At 42.3% G+C, this 15,434-nt stretch overlaps 1 protein-coding gene across 1 annotated transcript; it reads left to right on the top strand.

Moving 5' to 3' along the window:
* Positions 1-11,165: 11,165 nt before the first annotated feature.
* LOC113015368 (ictacalcin-like) lies at positions 11,166-13,203 on the top strand. The gene is made up of 3 exons (XM_026157390.1): positions 11,166-11,246; positions 12,531-12,679; positions 12,893-13,203. Exons 2-3 carry the CDS (start codon positions 12,539-12,541, stop codon positions 13,031-13,033), a joined length of 282 nt encoding a protein of 93 aa, XP_026013175.1. The 5' UTR covers positions 11,166-11,246; positions 12,531-12,538; the 3' UTR covers positions 13,034-13,203.
* The last annotated feature ends 2,231 nt before the right edge of the window (positions 13,204-15,434 follow it).

Here is a 15,434-nt window from a genome sequence, read left to right as displayed (position 1 = left end):
TGGATGAAACACAGTCAGTTACTTGTGAGAGGTTAGTTACCACGAAGGTAGGTAAACACCGTGTACTGTCTTTACCCTCCCCATGAACAGCCCCAGAAAACACAGTCCCAGAAGCACCAGCGTCCTTAAAACTCACCACAGCTGGATGCACAGGAGTCCCTGAATCCGGCTGTGGGGTGAAGCGCCGGTGGCGCGAATGTTTCCTCCCCACCGCTGATGGCTCCGACAGGCAGGGAAAAACCTCTGGGGGGTCGGGCCGTGAAACCTCCGGTGGGTGAATCTGAGACGGATGCTTTGTGGCGGTCATAGTCCATTGTTGCTGGGCAGAATCCGCTACTTCCCGAGCTTGCACCGCTTCCCGGGCTTTATGCAGCTCAGCGATTAAGTCTGTAAATCCCCGGACCTGGTGGAGATAAGGATTTCCGGCCAGGATAGCCTCAACGGCATTTATCCCCACGACCTTCGCTCGTGCATTGGAGGTGTGGGTTACCCAGTCCACCAGGCGTAGGGCACATGTGAGGTCGCTCTCCCCGGCCAAGACCGCTGGATCCATCTTGTGGTCGCGTCGTACTGTCACGGCTGCACAGCAGTCGTGTGGTGTATTGAAAAAAGGATCCAAAATGCAGGTACCGGCTGGGGTGCGAGTGAGTGTTTATTTACAGCGGTGAGAAGGTGACAAAACAGGAAGAGCAGAGCGGGGAGTAAACAAACCTAAACTGGGAAAACTAAAGAACAAAACTTAAACCAAACACTCACGGGAGGAGGAGCGAAATGCACAAAGAGAGATGGCAGAGAGACGCAGAATGAATACCAGGTAACAGAATAATGCAGACTGACATGGAACTAAACAGACGACGCGACAGAGAGCACAGGAAAACACAGGGCTTAAATACACGGGGAGTAATCAGGGAATGGGCCACAGGAGGGAGACACAGCTGGAAGCAATAAGGCTAACGAGACAGGGGAGAGGTAAAACTGAACACACTGACATGAGACATGAACTTTCAGAATAAAACAGGAAACTAACAGACACAGAGAATCAGACAGGACACTGAACTTGACAGGCAGACTCATGAGCAGACACAATAACACCATGGACAGACAGAGGGAACACAGAGAAGTGGGAGCAGGCAGGCAAAGAACAGAAACCTAACAAATGGCAAAATCACAACAGAATACACACTCGGAATGAACAAAAGCATAAGGAAACACAAAACACTGAGTCCTCAGACTCAGGACCATGACAAAAACACTGAGTCCTCAGACTCAGGACCATGACATTATGTTAGACTACTTTTAATTAACTGCTTTGAATGAAAGAAAAAAAAATCTTGTTCATGACCTGTGTAGTATGTTAACACCAGTGTTGGGACTAACGCGTTCGCGTTACAGTAATCACATTATTGTTGTGGTAACGAGCACGGTAACTAGTTATTATGCCAAAATCAGGAACGCGTTAGTCGTTACTGGGATTTAGATAGGGTCGTTACTCGTTACTTCGTGTGGGGGTTATCGCGGAGCTTCCACAGATTCAGGCCAGCAGGTGGATGACAGAAAGGGGACGCAGAAGGAAGAGAGACCCGAGGTGGCCGCCGGTCCCAACTTCAGGTAAGAAGTTATGACCTGCAGTCTGTCTGGGTCAGATATAAACCAAGTTTAGGTGGAGTTTATTTTCGTTATTCTGACTTTTTCATACTGCGTACTAGCTAGCATGACATACAGCTGGGTGGGTGCTATGATGTTAGTGATGTTGAACTTTATTTTGTTCATAAGGATAATTATTAGAGTTGCCAACCTCCCGTAAAAAACTGAATCGTCCCGTATTCAGAGAAAATATCACGAGTTTTGTACAGGGAGTGCAGAATTATTAGGCAAATGAGTATTTTGTCCACATCATCCTCTTCATGCATGTTGTCTCACTCCAAGCTGTATAGGCTTGAAAGCCTACTACCAATTAAGCATATTAGGTGATGTGCATCTCTGTAATGAGAAGGGGTGTGGTCTAATGACATCAACACCCTATATCAGGTGTGCATAATTATTAGGCAACTTCCTTTCCTTTGGCAAAATGGGTCAAAAGAAGGACTTGACAGGCTCAGAAAAGTCAAAAATAGTGAGATATCTTTCAGAGGGATGCAGCAGTCTCAAAATTGCAAAGCTTCTGAAGCGTGATCATCGAACAATCAACCGTTTCATTCAAAATAGTCAACAGGGTCGCAAGAAGCGTGTGGAAAAACCAAGGCGCAAAATAACTGCCCATGAACTGAGAAAAGTCAAGCGTGCAGCTGCCAAGATGCCACTTGCCACCAGTTTGGCCATATTTCAGAGCTGCAACATCACTGGAGTGCCCAAAAGCACAAGGCGTGCAATACTCAGAGACATGGCCAAGGTAAGAAAGGCTGAAAGACGACCACCACTGAACAAGACACACAAGCTGAAACGTCAAGACTGGGCCAAGAAATATCTCAAGACTGATTTTTCTAAGGTTTTATGGACTGATGAAATGAGAGTGAGTCTTGATGGGCCAGATGGATGGGCCCGTGGCTGGATTGGTAAAGGGCAGAGAGCTCCAGTCCGACTCAGACGCCAGCAAGGTGGAGGTGGAGTACTGGTTTGGGCTGGTATCATCAAAGATGAGCTTGTGGGGCCTTTTCGGGTTGAGGATGGAGTCAAGCTCAACTCCCAGTCCTACTGCCAGTTTCTGGAAGACACCTTCTTCAAGCAGTGGTACAGGAAGAAGTCTGCATCCTTCAAGAAAAACATGATTTTCATGCAGGACAATGCTCCATCACACGCGTCCAAGTACTCCACAGCGTGGCTGGCAAGAAAGGGTATAAAAGAAGAAAAACTAATGACATGGCCACCTTGTTCACCTGATCTGAACCCCATTGAGAACCTGTGGTCCATCATCAAATGTGAGATTTACAAGGAGGGAAAACAGTACACCTCTCTGAACAGTGTCTGGGAGGCTGTGGTTGCTGCTGCACGCAATGTTGATGGTGAACAGATCAAAACACTGACAGAATCCATGGATGGCAGGCTTTTGAGTGTCCTTGCAAAGAAAGGTGGCTATATTGGTCGCTGATTTGTTTTTGTTTTGTTTTTGAATGTCAGAAATGTATATTTGTGAATGTGGAGATGTTATATTGGTTTCACTGGTAAAAATAAATAATTGAAATGGGTAAATATTTGTTTTTTGTTGAGTTGCCTAATAATTATGCACAGTAATAGTCACCTGCACACACAGATATCCCCCTAAAATAGCTAAAACTAAAAACAAACTAAAAACTACTTCCAAAAACATTCAGCTTTGATATTAATGAGTTTCTTGGGTTCATTGAGAACATGGTTGTTGTTCAATAATAAAATTATTCCTCAAAAATACAACTTGCCTAATAATTCTGCACTCCCTGTATTGATGTGAAAAGTAATGCAGTTTGTCCCGGACTTCAGCTACAATGGAAAAGACACAAAGCTGGAGTTATTCCGTGTTTGCTGCACAGCTGCCTCTTCTTCTCTCACCCTCTCTCTCCTGTTTCTACTTCAATCATGAAAACTAATCAATGATCAGCTGATCGGCTTTTCTTTCTTGTTTGTTTATCGAAAGAAACCATGCCGATGTCGCGTTAAACAACAGCAGCACGTTTAAACTTGATCAGCTGTTGTTAGAATTTATTTAATATTACTTTCTACTATCAGCTGATGTTTGCTGGAGCCACAGCCGTAAAAGCTGCTGGTCATGATATCGGTTTGGTTATCTGGTGAGAGGGAAACATGAAGATGAAACCAGGAAATGTTCTTACCGAGTCATCAGAGCTGAGCATGTGATGGAGAAACAGGTTTACCTTTTAGGTGACATGAATGAGTTGAAGGGAAGTTATGAACTGTTTCTGAGAGACAAATAACACCAGGATCCTTTTTTAAGTAGCTGACAGCTGGTAACTGTGCAGGGGCGGGTCTAGCAAAGTGTTGCCAGGGAGCCAGGTAGGGCATTAACAGGGAGAGGGGGGCACAAGGAAATACTTTTCTTTCTTATTCTCATTTAAAATGTCTAGCTTTTAAAAAATAATTATCTGAATCTTACAACAAGCGATTGATAGATTGATACATATATACCATCAAGACAGTGTACATCACTGTCACAACAGCGTTTGTTTTCATTCAAAGGCTTTATGATTTTTCCTATAATGGCGGGCCAATTTTTTGTCCCAGTCCAGCCCTGTATGCAGCTCATCTGCAGTCTGGTGTTACCTACATCTTCCTACTCGGAGTGCAGAATTTCCGAGTTCTGAGTACAATCGAAAGCACCACGACTGCAGTTTTTGTGTTGGATGTAAAAAGCGCACATGACGCTGTAACGTAGGCTAGAATCATGGCAGTGGTCAATGACGGTCCAGGCGTGGGATTTCTCTCGTGGAAATATGCACATTATTTTATTTTATTTTCTATTGGTAGGTGGCACAGTGCATTTGTGGCAAGTAAGCAAGCTAGAAGACTGGTAAAGTTATGGAAGCAACACATTAACAAGAGAATTCTGAGTAAAACCAAAGTTACTTTCCCTAGTTACTTTGAAAGTAACGAGTAACTTGAAGTGGCTGAGTTACTTTTGATAGAAGTAACTAGTACTGTAACTAAGTTACTAATTTAAAGTAACTTACCCAACACTGGTTAACACTATTGGAAGTAAAAACTAACAAGCTCTGACTTAAGGCAACACAAGTGAATAAATTAAATAAAAATAAAATAAATATAAATGTAAATATATAAACACTTCTACCTCTGAGTTAAGATGGAACAGGAGGGTATGGAATTAAAACGCTATGTCACCTGACCGTAACTCAGGCGCTGACGGTGAGTCCAGGCCCTTTGAAAAGGTTGTAGGGTGCTTAAAAAACAAAAGGGAGGAGAAAAAAAAAGGGGGTTTGTCGTCTGTGTAAGGGTGCTGTGTTGATCCAAAAGTCAGTCTGTCTCAGTTACTGTGTGGGCTGCACAGTAGGGTGGTTGTCGATGTATCGCCAGGCCTCTTCAACGGAACGTAGCCACCTCCTCTCTCCTCCGGCTAAGGTGATACGGAGACGGGCAGGGTATGCCAATGAGGGCCTCAGGCCTCGATTGTAAAGCTCTGCCATTACCTCTCTGTACTCGGCCCTCTGGTTTAAGATTTTGGGGCTGTAATCCTCCACGATGCGAATCGGCTGGTCCGGTAGTTTAGAACACCCCTCCGACGTGTCTCCCTGATAATGAGCTCTTTGGTCTGAAACCTGTGGAAGCGTAGAATCACTGATCGTGGTCGGTCGCCCTGTTTCGGCTTTGGGGCTAATGTATTGTGAGCTCTGTCAAGTTCTGGAGGAGATGGAAGTATGTCATCGCCAAAGATTTCACAGAGGGCAGCGGCGAAAAAGTCAGTTGGGCGGCCACAAAGGTCCTTCAGAGCAGGACTGACTGGGAGAATCACTCACTGGCAGGCATTGCAAAAGCTGGATTGCAGTTCTTGCTGCCATCACAACAATGACTAGGTTTAGGGGGTGTTATGGCCCAGGCCATAATGTGTTTTGGTGGCTGTTTCTTTTTCTGTGTCTTTAAGTCTTTGCAGGTCCCTGACTGGATAAGCTGACAGCTGCTGATTGGTCCCCTGATCATGTGGTCGCTTTCAAAATCCCTCACCAGCAGTTGTCCCGGGGCAGCAACTGACAGCAGCAGCAGACCTGACCCTGGCCTCCAAACTCTGTGATATTTGTGATTCTCTTGACCTATTGAGTTTGTATATAGTGTGTAATTTAGCCTTCACTTGTAAATAGCACCTTGTAAATAGTCACTGAAGCCGAAAGGGTGAGCTGCCTTGTTGTTTTCTGTATTGTTCCCTCCTGTTTATTCAGTTAGGGAGTTAGGCGTAGCATTTGTCTTTTGTTTGTTCTTTTCATCACGTAGGGTTTAGGTAGCACCTCCTTGACTGATTAAGCTGGTTTTGTTTGTTATTTTGGCCTTTGTTCACCCCGGAGTCACGCTTCAGACAATAAACCACTGTTCATGAAGCAATTGGTTTTCCCTCTGTGTATGGTTTTGGGGACCAGGGCAGGGTCAATCCTTTTCAACTCTTATGTTATGTTCTTGTACCCCTAGACTGGGGCGTAACAGGGGGCAATTGTTTGTTCACACATGGCCGGGTGGGCTTGAATAGCTTTTTCTCCCCCTTGCTAATAATTGAAATCATCATTTAAGAACTTTAAATCATCATACAAAAACGTGCTTTTTGTATTTGTATTATCTTCGTCTAATACTAAAATTAGTTTGATGATCTGAAACATGTAAGTGTGACATATGAAGAAAACTAAGACAGATGGGGCGAATACTTTTACACAACAGTGTTTATACACAGCATGTTTATTATCAGTTAGCTTGGTGAAAGAGAGATACAATCATAAGGTGATAATTCTGACAAAGTCACAGTGCTTACAGAGGCCGCCTGTGCAGAAAATTTAAAAAACTTTATGCAGGAAACCATCTGAACCTTTTTGAAGCAATGCCTGAAAGTCACTGCACTTTAAACTGGGATGCAATTGCTTGGTGTCATAGTCGTGATTATTAATTGGGGTAAATGTTGAGTCGGCAGATAAGAGCTCATAAATAAAACATTGACTCCCAAAAATATATATGGTATAAAACTGGTTGTAGTCCAGTTTCAAGGTGTGGTTGCTTTCCCACGATAATCTGTGACATGCATGTAAACAACCTCATGTCAAACTAGTTTGACATGTTTCTGTTTTTTTTTTTTTCCTCAAACAGCCATGTTGTTTGGGTGTGTTTACACTGTGACAAAGTGTTCCTGTTCAGTTGTTAATAAGGACAACTAAGAAGCTCGGTGTGTACCCTCACCTGGTGCAGGTGGGGTGTGCAGGTACACCTCCTCACTGTACTCTCCGTAGCCCGCCTTGTTGCAGCCTCTCACCCGCAGCACGTACACGCTGTCCATTTCCAACCTGTCAATCACAGCTCTGCTTCCACTCACTTCGTCCAATCGCTGCCAGCCCCAGCGTGCAGCAGCCAGTCCTCCTCTGATCCCACCTCTGGACGCTCCTCCTGGTACTACACCACGACGGCGATACTCTACAGAAAAGTGCCAGGATGGTGAAGACTCAGGGGGCAGAGGGCAAGGAAGGAATCAACAAACGCTTTCAGGAGGGACAGTGAGGAAGACTCACAGTTTTTTAAGGACGTATGAAAAAGAAAAATTAATGAATAAAAGATAAGACTGTTTTTAATCTATATTTCTATTATAATAAAAAACATAAGCAGCACATTAGTGACATCCCTTCAGTTTTTATTTCCAGATACTGTGCTGTATGTGGGGCTTTCCATATTTCCTTTCACATATTTACATTTGAACCTAGCCAGGGTGTTCCCTGCCTCCTCTCTGATGGATATTTACTTTTATAATAACAGATGCAACAATAAACTGAACTTTCAAATAATGAGTTATGGGTATGCACAAATAGTCCCAGTATGTAATAAATTGGGCAGCCAATCATAAGAATGTAGGCCCAAAGGTGCAAGGGAGCTAAAATAGCTTGTTACAGAAAAAAAATAACAAATATGGTACTGGAAACTTTGGCAATACACACATTTTGTGCTATTCTTTGGATTTACTGACAACACTGCTTATGCTGTTTCTTTATTTGGCAAGATGATCAACATGAATCCTATATTGGAACCAATGAAGTTATGATTCCTATACATTCTAAGGCTGCTTCTTCTACCCTGAAGCCAAACAACACAGAGAAGAATGCACGAAGAGAAGTCTCTGAAGATTTCCCCTCAAAAAAAGAAAGAAAGAAAGCGCTAATCTAAGATCTATTCTCAATTCAATTCAAATTCAATTTTCTTTATTGTCCCACAAGGGGAAATTAGTTTAGCAGCAGGAGGATAAGAACAACAGAACAATACTATAAAACAATAATAACAATAATAATGATAGAAAATTCAAGGACAATTATTTGCCATTAAGGAGACAAGACGCAGTAGGGATAAAAGAGACTCTCTATCAAATCAGAGAGTGATTACTCAACGTAAACAAAAAGGAAACCTGTTATGAGTCTGGCAAGAAGCCTGCACAAAACAGGGCTGATCTGTTTCTTTCAACAGTTCCTGCGTGAATGCCATGAGCCCAGCGTGTTCCAACAAGCCACGTCTCTCCGCCACTTGAGCAGCCAGTGCCTCGCCTCATTTCTGCCGTGCCCCCTCCAGCCTGGGTGAGCGAAGTGTGACGCTCGGCGAGAGCGGCCGTCAAATCCCTGATGCTCTGAGCCAGCTGCTCTCTGGCCGATACACTGTTTACCTGGTGAGGAAAAAGCACAAAGACAAGTTTGGAGAACTAACACCAGGCTTCTGCTGGTACATTCTTAAAAAGGGTCCAAATAACATTATAAAACACTTTGAGAAAAGACACATGTTTAGAGTTATGTATGAAACATGCAGCAGTTGCATAGTATCCAATCCTAAACAGTCAAGCTGAACAAATACTTGCAGTAGCTGCTGACTGATTTTAATCCCATGTTCTGGGAGATTTTGTGGGCCAGAAGTATTAATCACCTCAGTCTGTGTGATGGAACTCTCCAGCTGGGTAATCTGAGCCAAAACTGTGTCCTGGTTGGACAGAATGTAGTTCATCTCCTTTGTAATCTTCTCCTGTCAAATTAACACCGAATACGTGACACAGAAACAACAAATGCACACAGATTATCAGTTTCACACAGCCACACATCTGCATTATCTTGCACACTATGCTTGTCTAACAGTTAAAGCTGCATTACTGTAGCTTTTTAAACAGCACTGCATCATTTTTATCTTCACCTTCATTGCATTTGCTGGTTGTATTTCAAATGTTAGTGAAGTGCAAAACTATTTTAGAGATCTAGACTTAGTCTAAGTGGTGCAACAATTCCTCCATGATAGCTCAGAATCTCATCTCTGCAGTCTTGCGTGAAAGACTTGGAGCAGAGTCGCTACTTCTCCAAATAAAAAGGAGCTAGTTGAGGTTGTTTATCTGACCTTGTCAGATGGCACCTGGGTGAGGTGTTCCAGACAAGTGAAAGAAGATGGAAGGATAGATAGGGACGGGAATCAAGAACCGGTTCTCTAGTCCAATTCCTTGTAATTGTTAGTCTGCCTGCCGATCGATCCTGTTTATCGGTTGCATTTGCACTTGTGCAACAATCAGCTGATTTCAGTTTGTTTGTCAGAGGAAGCAGTGAAGCAGTCTTTGACTACTATAATATATTATTTTAAACTGTGAAATGGAGGGTTTCACACTATTCACATATATGCTGGCTTCACTACTACATGTTTGCTTTGTGTGTATTCCTGCCTCTAGTAAACCTTTCACTGTGCGGGACAGAGATAGATGTCAGATTGTGAGTCAAACCTTCAGCGCTTGGTACGCCTGGGCCACTGGGAGGATTTTATGTCCGGTGTGAATGCGGCGCAGTTTGCAGAGGGGGCAGAGCAGCCACTGACATGACCGACAATAGAACTGCAGCTTCTCCTGGTCGTGTTCTGGACAAGTCAGCACCTGAGCGAGACAGGCAAAACAGATGAGAACAATTTAATCTGAGGCACATTTTACTGAGTAGAAGAAAACAGGAATGTAGCACACAAGTGTGAGTATGCCTGGGTAATTTATTGCTTTGCCTTTTGCTAAGCAGCCAAGAGCCAGTGGAGGGCTCTGAAAAACAAAAGTAAAGTAAATGTAAAGGGGTCTCTGTATTTTCTTCTTGTGTTGTTGCAATTTAAGTTGGTCAGAAATCCATATTTTGCACATGGAAAGAAACCATAACTGTTCCATCCATGCAGTCTTATGATAATGTAGAATTACTGTCCTTTATGCAACTTGAACTGTGCCTCGCATGGCAATCACACTTTCTATATAATGCAGTGCAATATAACTACACCCAGTTTACCACTTATTTAACAACATATACCATTAATACTTATAAACCCTCAGCAAAGCATGTCTTGTTGAAAAGTGTAAGAAAAGACTTCATGTCTGCTGCCTCCTCTCTGATGGATATTTACTTTTATAATAACAGATGCAACAATAAACTGAACTTTCTAATAATGAGTTAAGGGTATGCACAAATAGTCCCAGTAAATGTAATAAAATAGGCAGCCAGTCATAAGAATGTAGGCCCAAAGGTGCACGGGAGGTAAAACAGCTTGTTACAGAAAGAAAATAACAAAGGGGCTTATTATTATATAAATAAGACTCATGCAAAGCAACTCCAAGAATAAAAATATGGTACTGGAAACTTTGACAATACACACATTTTGTGCTATTCTTTGGATTTACTGACAACACTGCTTATGCTGTTTCTTTATTTGGCAAGATGATCAGCTGAAAAACAAGTCAATTATAAAACATGAATCCTATATTGGAAGTTATGATTCCTATACATTCTAAGGCTGCTTCTTCTACCCTGAAGCCAAACAACACGGAGAAGTCTCTGAAGATTTCCCCTCAAAAAAAGAAAGAAAGCGCTAATCTAAGATCTATTCTATCAAATCAGAGAGTGATTACTCAGTGTAAACAAAAAGGAAACCTGTTATGAGTCTGGCAAGAAGCCTGCACAAAACAGGGCGGATCTGTTTCTTTCAACAGTTCCTGCGTGAACGCCATGAGCCCAGCGTGCTCCAACAAGCCACGTCTCTCCGCCACTTGAGCAGCCAGTGCCTCGCCTCGTTTCTGCCGTGCCCCCTCCAGCCTGGGTGAGCGAAGCGTGACGCTCGGCGAGAGCGGCCGTCAAATCCCTGATGCATGACTCTTACATGACCATTATTTATTTAATTTACTTTAATAGTCTCATGCAAAGAGTCCTCTTAAAGACACAGCACCCCAAACTTTACATTTCATATTTTATTGTCTTTTGTTCTGCAGCAATTCCAGATTCAAAAGCAGTCCTGAGATCATAACATCAGAAACATTTTGTAAAACATGCAGCAAGTTTTTAGAATTCTCCAAATCCTCAAATGCAAACATTCACTGTAACAGCACACGAGTGTCGTGTTTGTTAAAGAATATGTTTTAAAAAAGTGAAGGAAGGAGGAGTGGTTGGAGATGAAAGGAGCATTCTAGAGGGAGGGGGGAGGGATACTGGGTGTGGTGATGTATAAAGCATCTTTGCCACCCACTGGTTCATCACAACAGCTCTACCAAGATCAACAGTAGCCTCCAATTGTCTTAAACCTCAGCACTGGTGAGTAGAAAATCCTACAAGTGCTTTTTTTGCTCGCTCTGGAAACTTTTCCTGGGTTTTCTTGATTGTTTGTTTGTTCGTTTTGATCAAGCAATGCTCATTACAGTTAGTTTTGTATGAATGCACATTAAGAATTAGCAGAAAAGTATTGATGAACTGCAAAGTTTATCACATCCATGTGGACTTTAATGCTTAAACTTCTCTTCTTGCTTATGAAACTTGATGCTGCAAAAGACTGAGCTCATTTTGTCTGAATCCAACTAACTTGTTTGGAAACTCATTTTTACGAATGCATTAAAGTTTTTGGGGGGGGTTAGGAGCGATTCTCACCTTTAACTGCAACCTAATTGAGGAATGATGCGGTACAGGTTTTGTGCTCTCTTTCCTTGTAACTCCCTTCGGTTTCCAAACTCTCTGATGCCAAAGTTTCTTCAGCTTAGCGCACCCTAGAGAGGGAAAAACATTGTATGACTCACAACATAACCACTAGCAAATCTCTTGGGTTTATACAGTCAAGTGGAAAGAACGCATAATTTAGATATACTATGTTAGAAGAACAGACATCTGATGTTGCTTTGGGGACTTTAATTAAGCTGCAACCTGCTTCCTTATCTCCTTCTGCTGTTGCCATAACAATGTCCTGTGTCACTTGGCAGAGACGCTACATTAGAGACCGCTGAAAAGGGAAATAAGAGTGGTGGGGCCCAGGTGGAAATCTTGAGTTTATTTTTATCAAGCTCCACTGAGAACCCAGAGAAACTTTGGCAAAGACAAACAGTAATATCAGCCACTGTTTTCTGCTATGACCTCCAGTATGCACTTGCACATGCATATGTTTTACTGCATGTATACATGTATAATTCCAGAATTTAAATATATTAGCAATGTAATTTGTAGAAGTGGTTCAAAAGTAACTGAGTAGCTTCACTGCATCATTATTTTAGGCAAACCTAAAATGGACCTCACAGGGTTAAACGACTCAATCTCTTTCACTCTGGTTTTACCAAGCAGGCCCTGCCTATTCCCCTTTTCCCCCCTCGTTTAGTTCTAAATAATTCCTCGTGTTCCAAATATCAATGATGTCCTTTGTTAAGATCCTACATTTGACCACAATACCACGTGATTCAGCCTAATCTGCACCAGATAATGAGTCATAGCAGAATTATGTGTAAACGTTATTCAGAGGAGGCATCTTTCTTTAATCAGTGTGGATTTCCTGTATAAACAAATACCACTGCAGTCTCAGACGTAACATTTTGTTTTCCTTCTGTCTCCCTAAACTAGCCCCAAGCATGTCTTCTAGCATCCAGCAGGCTATGGCACTGCTCATTGGCGCCTTTCATAAATACTCTGGCAAGGAGGGAGACAAACTCACCCTAAGCAAGGGAGAGCTGAAGGAACTTCTTCAAAATGAGCTTGGAGACATATTTGGCGTGAGTGGTCTCTATCCTCCCTCTATCTCACACCCAGTAGGTTGCCTGAAAACACTGCCATACTGATGCAGAGCTTTTACTTTGAGAGAGTGGAAAATACACAGATTTTCCACTGTGGTTTGCGCAACTATTTGGGCAGAAGTAGGCTGAGCAGTTCTTTGTTTTATGATCACTTAGTGTCTAAATTCAAGCTAACACTTTTCTCCATTGCAGAAATCCACTGACAAGGCAAAACTGGACAAGATCTTCAAGGATCTGGACGCAAACGCGGACGGCACTGTGGATTTTCAAGAGTATGTCACGCTGGTCGCCTGCCTCACTATGCTCTGCAACGATTTCTTCACCGAAAAATAAGGATCCAAGCGCCACCTTGCGGCCAACTGAGAGAGCTGCCGTTCGGTGACAGGAAGTGTCCCTTGACAGCTTTTCTGAAAAAGATATAAACACAAATATATGACAGTGAATTCAAACTTGTACTGAAATCCAAAATGAAATAAATCTTTTTTTTTTCTCTCTCTGAAAGACTAGAGTTGCATTTTGTGCATTCTTTAACTGGGAGAACTATTTGTTCCAGTATTGAGCAATTGCAGAATCTTTGGAAGGCTTATGATAACAAGAATTTTTGCCTCGGAAATCAAAATCTTTCTATCAGCAGAGTTCATGCTTTGCAGCTGAAGTATCGTCTAAGTTTCCTAAAGTGTCTTCAGGAAAGGAGCAATACCACTGCAAGTTCTGACAGGAAGGATGTCACCAACGCTGACAGAGATGCAGAACTGAAAATATCTACCAGAGCAGGCTTTTTGAAGTTGCACTGAAGAAACTTTTGAAAGAAGCAAGAACACAAGCCTGATCTCACTAATAAAAAGTGAACTTCTTAAGCAAAACATCCTTATATCATACATCCTTAAATTTAACACACTCTGGGTTTCAGTTTTGGAACCCATTTCCACACAATGAATTAAGATATGCGTAATATTCGGAAATGACACAGGGAAAAAGTACTGAATGCATGAAGAAACATTTAATGATGGGCAAAACTAACGAGCTCTCTCGGGCCCTTTGCAACTTTATTGTTGCAAAACATACTGATTTCATTGGTTAAAGAAGAATTTCTAAACTACTGAAGGTTTCAGTGTTGGGGCCATAATCCGAAAGTGGAAAGAACATAATTGCAGCATAAACCGGCCACGACCAGGTACTCCCCGCAAGATTTCAAGCACAGTGTCACGGTCAGCGGGGGCAGACCGTGTGGAGAGTGTGTGTGGTGGACCCAGGCGCGAACACAGTTGAGGAGATGGGAGTGAACTTAAACTGAGAGCGAGCCTTTATTCAGGCTGATGCAGAGGGGAGTGGACAAAACATAATAGGGACAGAGACTGCAACTAACCAAAATCCTAAACAGGAGAAACACTAACCTGACTGAAAAGAATAACTATGATCACTGTGAACAGAATGCTGTGCAGATGCATGGTAACTGTGAACCAAATAGCGTGACGAAACAGACATGACCTGCACGGAACCTCATTGTGCAGCTGCATGAAAAACAACATAAACCAAATGGCAAACATGAACTGCACAGAATCCTGAAAACCACTTAACTTGACCAGGGAGCAGTACACAGACAACACGACAACGAATAAAGGAAGACTGAGGACTTAAATACACACATGAGGTGATCAGGGGAAGTGGAGACACATGAGAACACAGCTGACTCGAATGAAACATAATGACAATACAGGGGAGAGTAACACTAACTACAATGAACAAAGAACACCAGACTCTTACAAAATAAAACAGGAAACACGGAGACATAGACATGGAGATAAAACATGAGATGAACTTAACCACAGACATGAAACATGACATGAATTTACTGAGTACAGGGGGAGATGACAGAAATAACTAAGAAATAAAGTCTGAACAGCAACCTAGAAATTAACTAGTTTGACAATGAATACAAAAAATACATAAAACTCAAACACTGGGTCACACGACCCAGTACCGTGACACAGAGGAGTGAAAAGAATTATCTGAAGAGTTGAAAGAAAACAATAGTTAATGCACTCAACCACGTTGCCCTGTATCCATGCTCATTGCTGAAGAAAAAGCATGTTAAAGCATGTTTAAAGTTTACTGAACAACATTTAGATAAGCCTGTGAAATACTGGAAGAAAATCTGTGAAAATCGCCGTGATGTGGGACTGTTTTTTATCGTACGGTACTGGCACGTTTCATATAATCAAAGGAAGGATGGAAAAATATACCGAGACATTTTTGATAAAGATCTGCTGCCATCTGATGAAGATGAAATGCAGACAATGATCCCAACTACACAGCCAAGGAAACTCTCAGTTTGTTTCAGAGGAAGAAAATAAAGCTGCTAGAATGACTCAGCCAATCACCTGACCTGAATTCAATTGGAAATCTATAGAAAGAACTAAAGGTCAGAGTTCAGAAGGGGCTCACGGAACCTTCAGGATATGAAGACTGTGTGGAACAATGGGCCAAAATCACACCTGAGCACAGCATGCGACTAGTTTCTCCATACAGGAGGCATCAAGAAGCTGTCATCACCAACAAAGACTTTTGTGCAAAGTGTTGAATAAATTTCAGTAAGCGTGTTCAATACTTTTTCCCTGTGTCATTTCTCAGTTTTATACACAGTTTAAGGATATCTGTGGTTTCATTTCTTTGCATGTGTGGATGTGATCAGTTGTTACTGACATCTGGTGAGAATTTCACATCAATAACACCT

This window comes from Astatotilapia calliptera, chromosome 22, assembly GCF_900246225.1.
Source record: "Astatotilapia calliptera chromosome 22, fAstCal1.2, whole genome shotgun sequence".
Lineage (NCBI taxonomy): Eukaryota > Metazoa > Chordata > Actinopteri > Cichliformes > Cichlidae > Astatotilapia > Astatotilapia calliptera.
The sequence above is the reverse complement of the archived record's forward strand: the minus strand, read 5'-3'. Positions and strand labels throughout refer to the sequence as shown.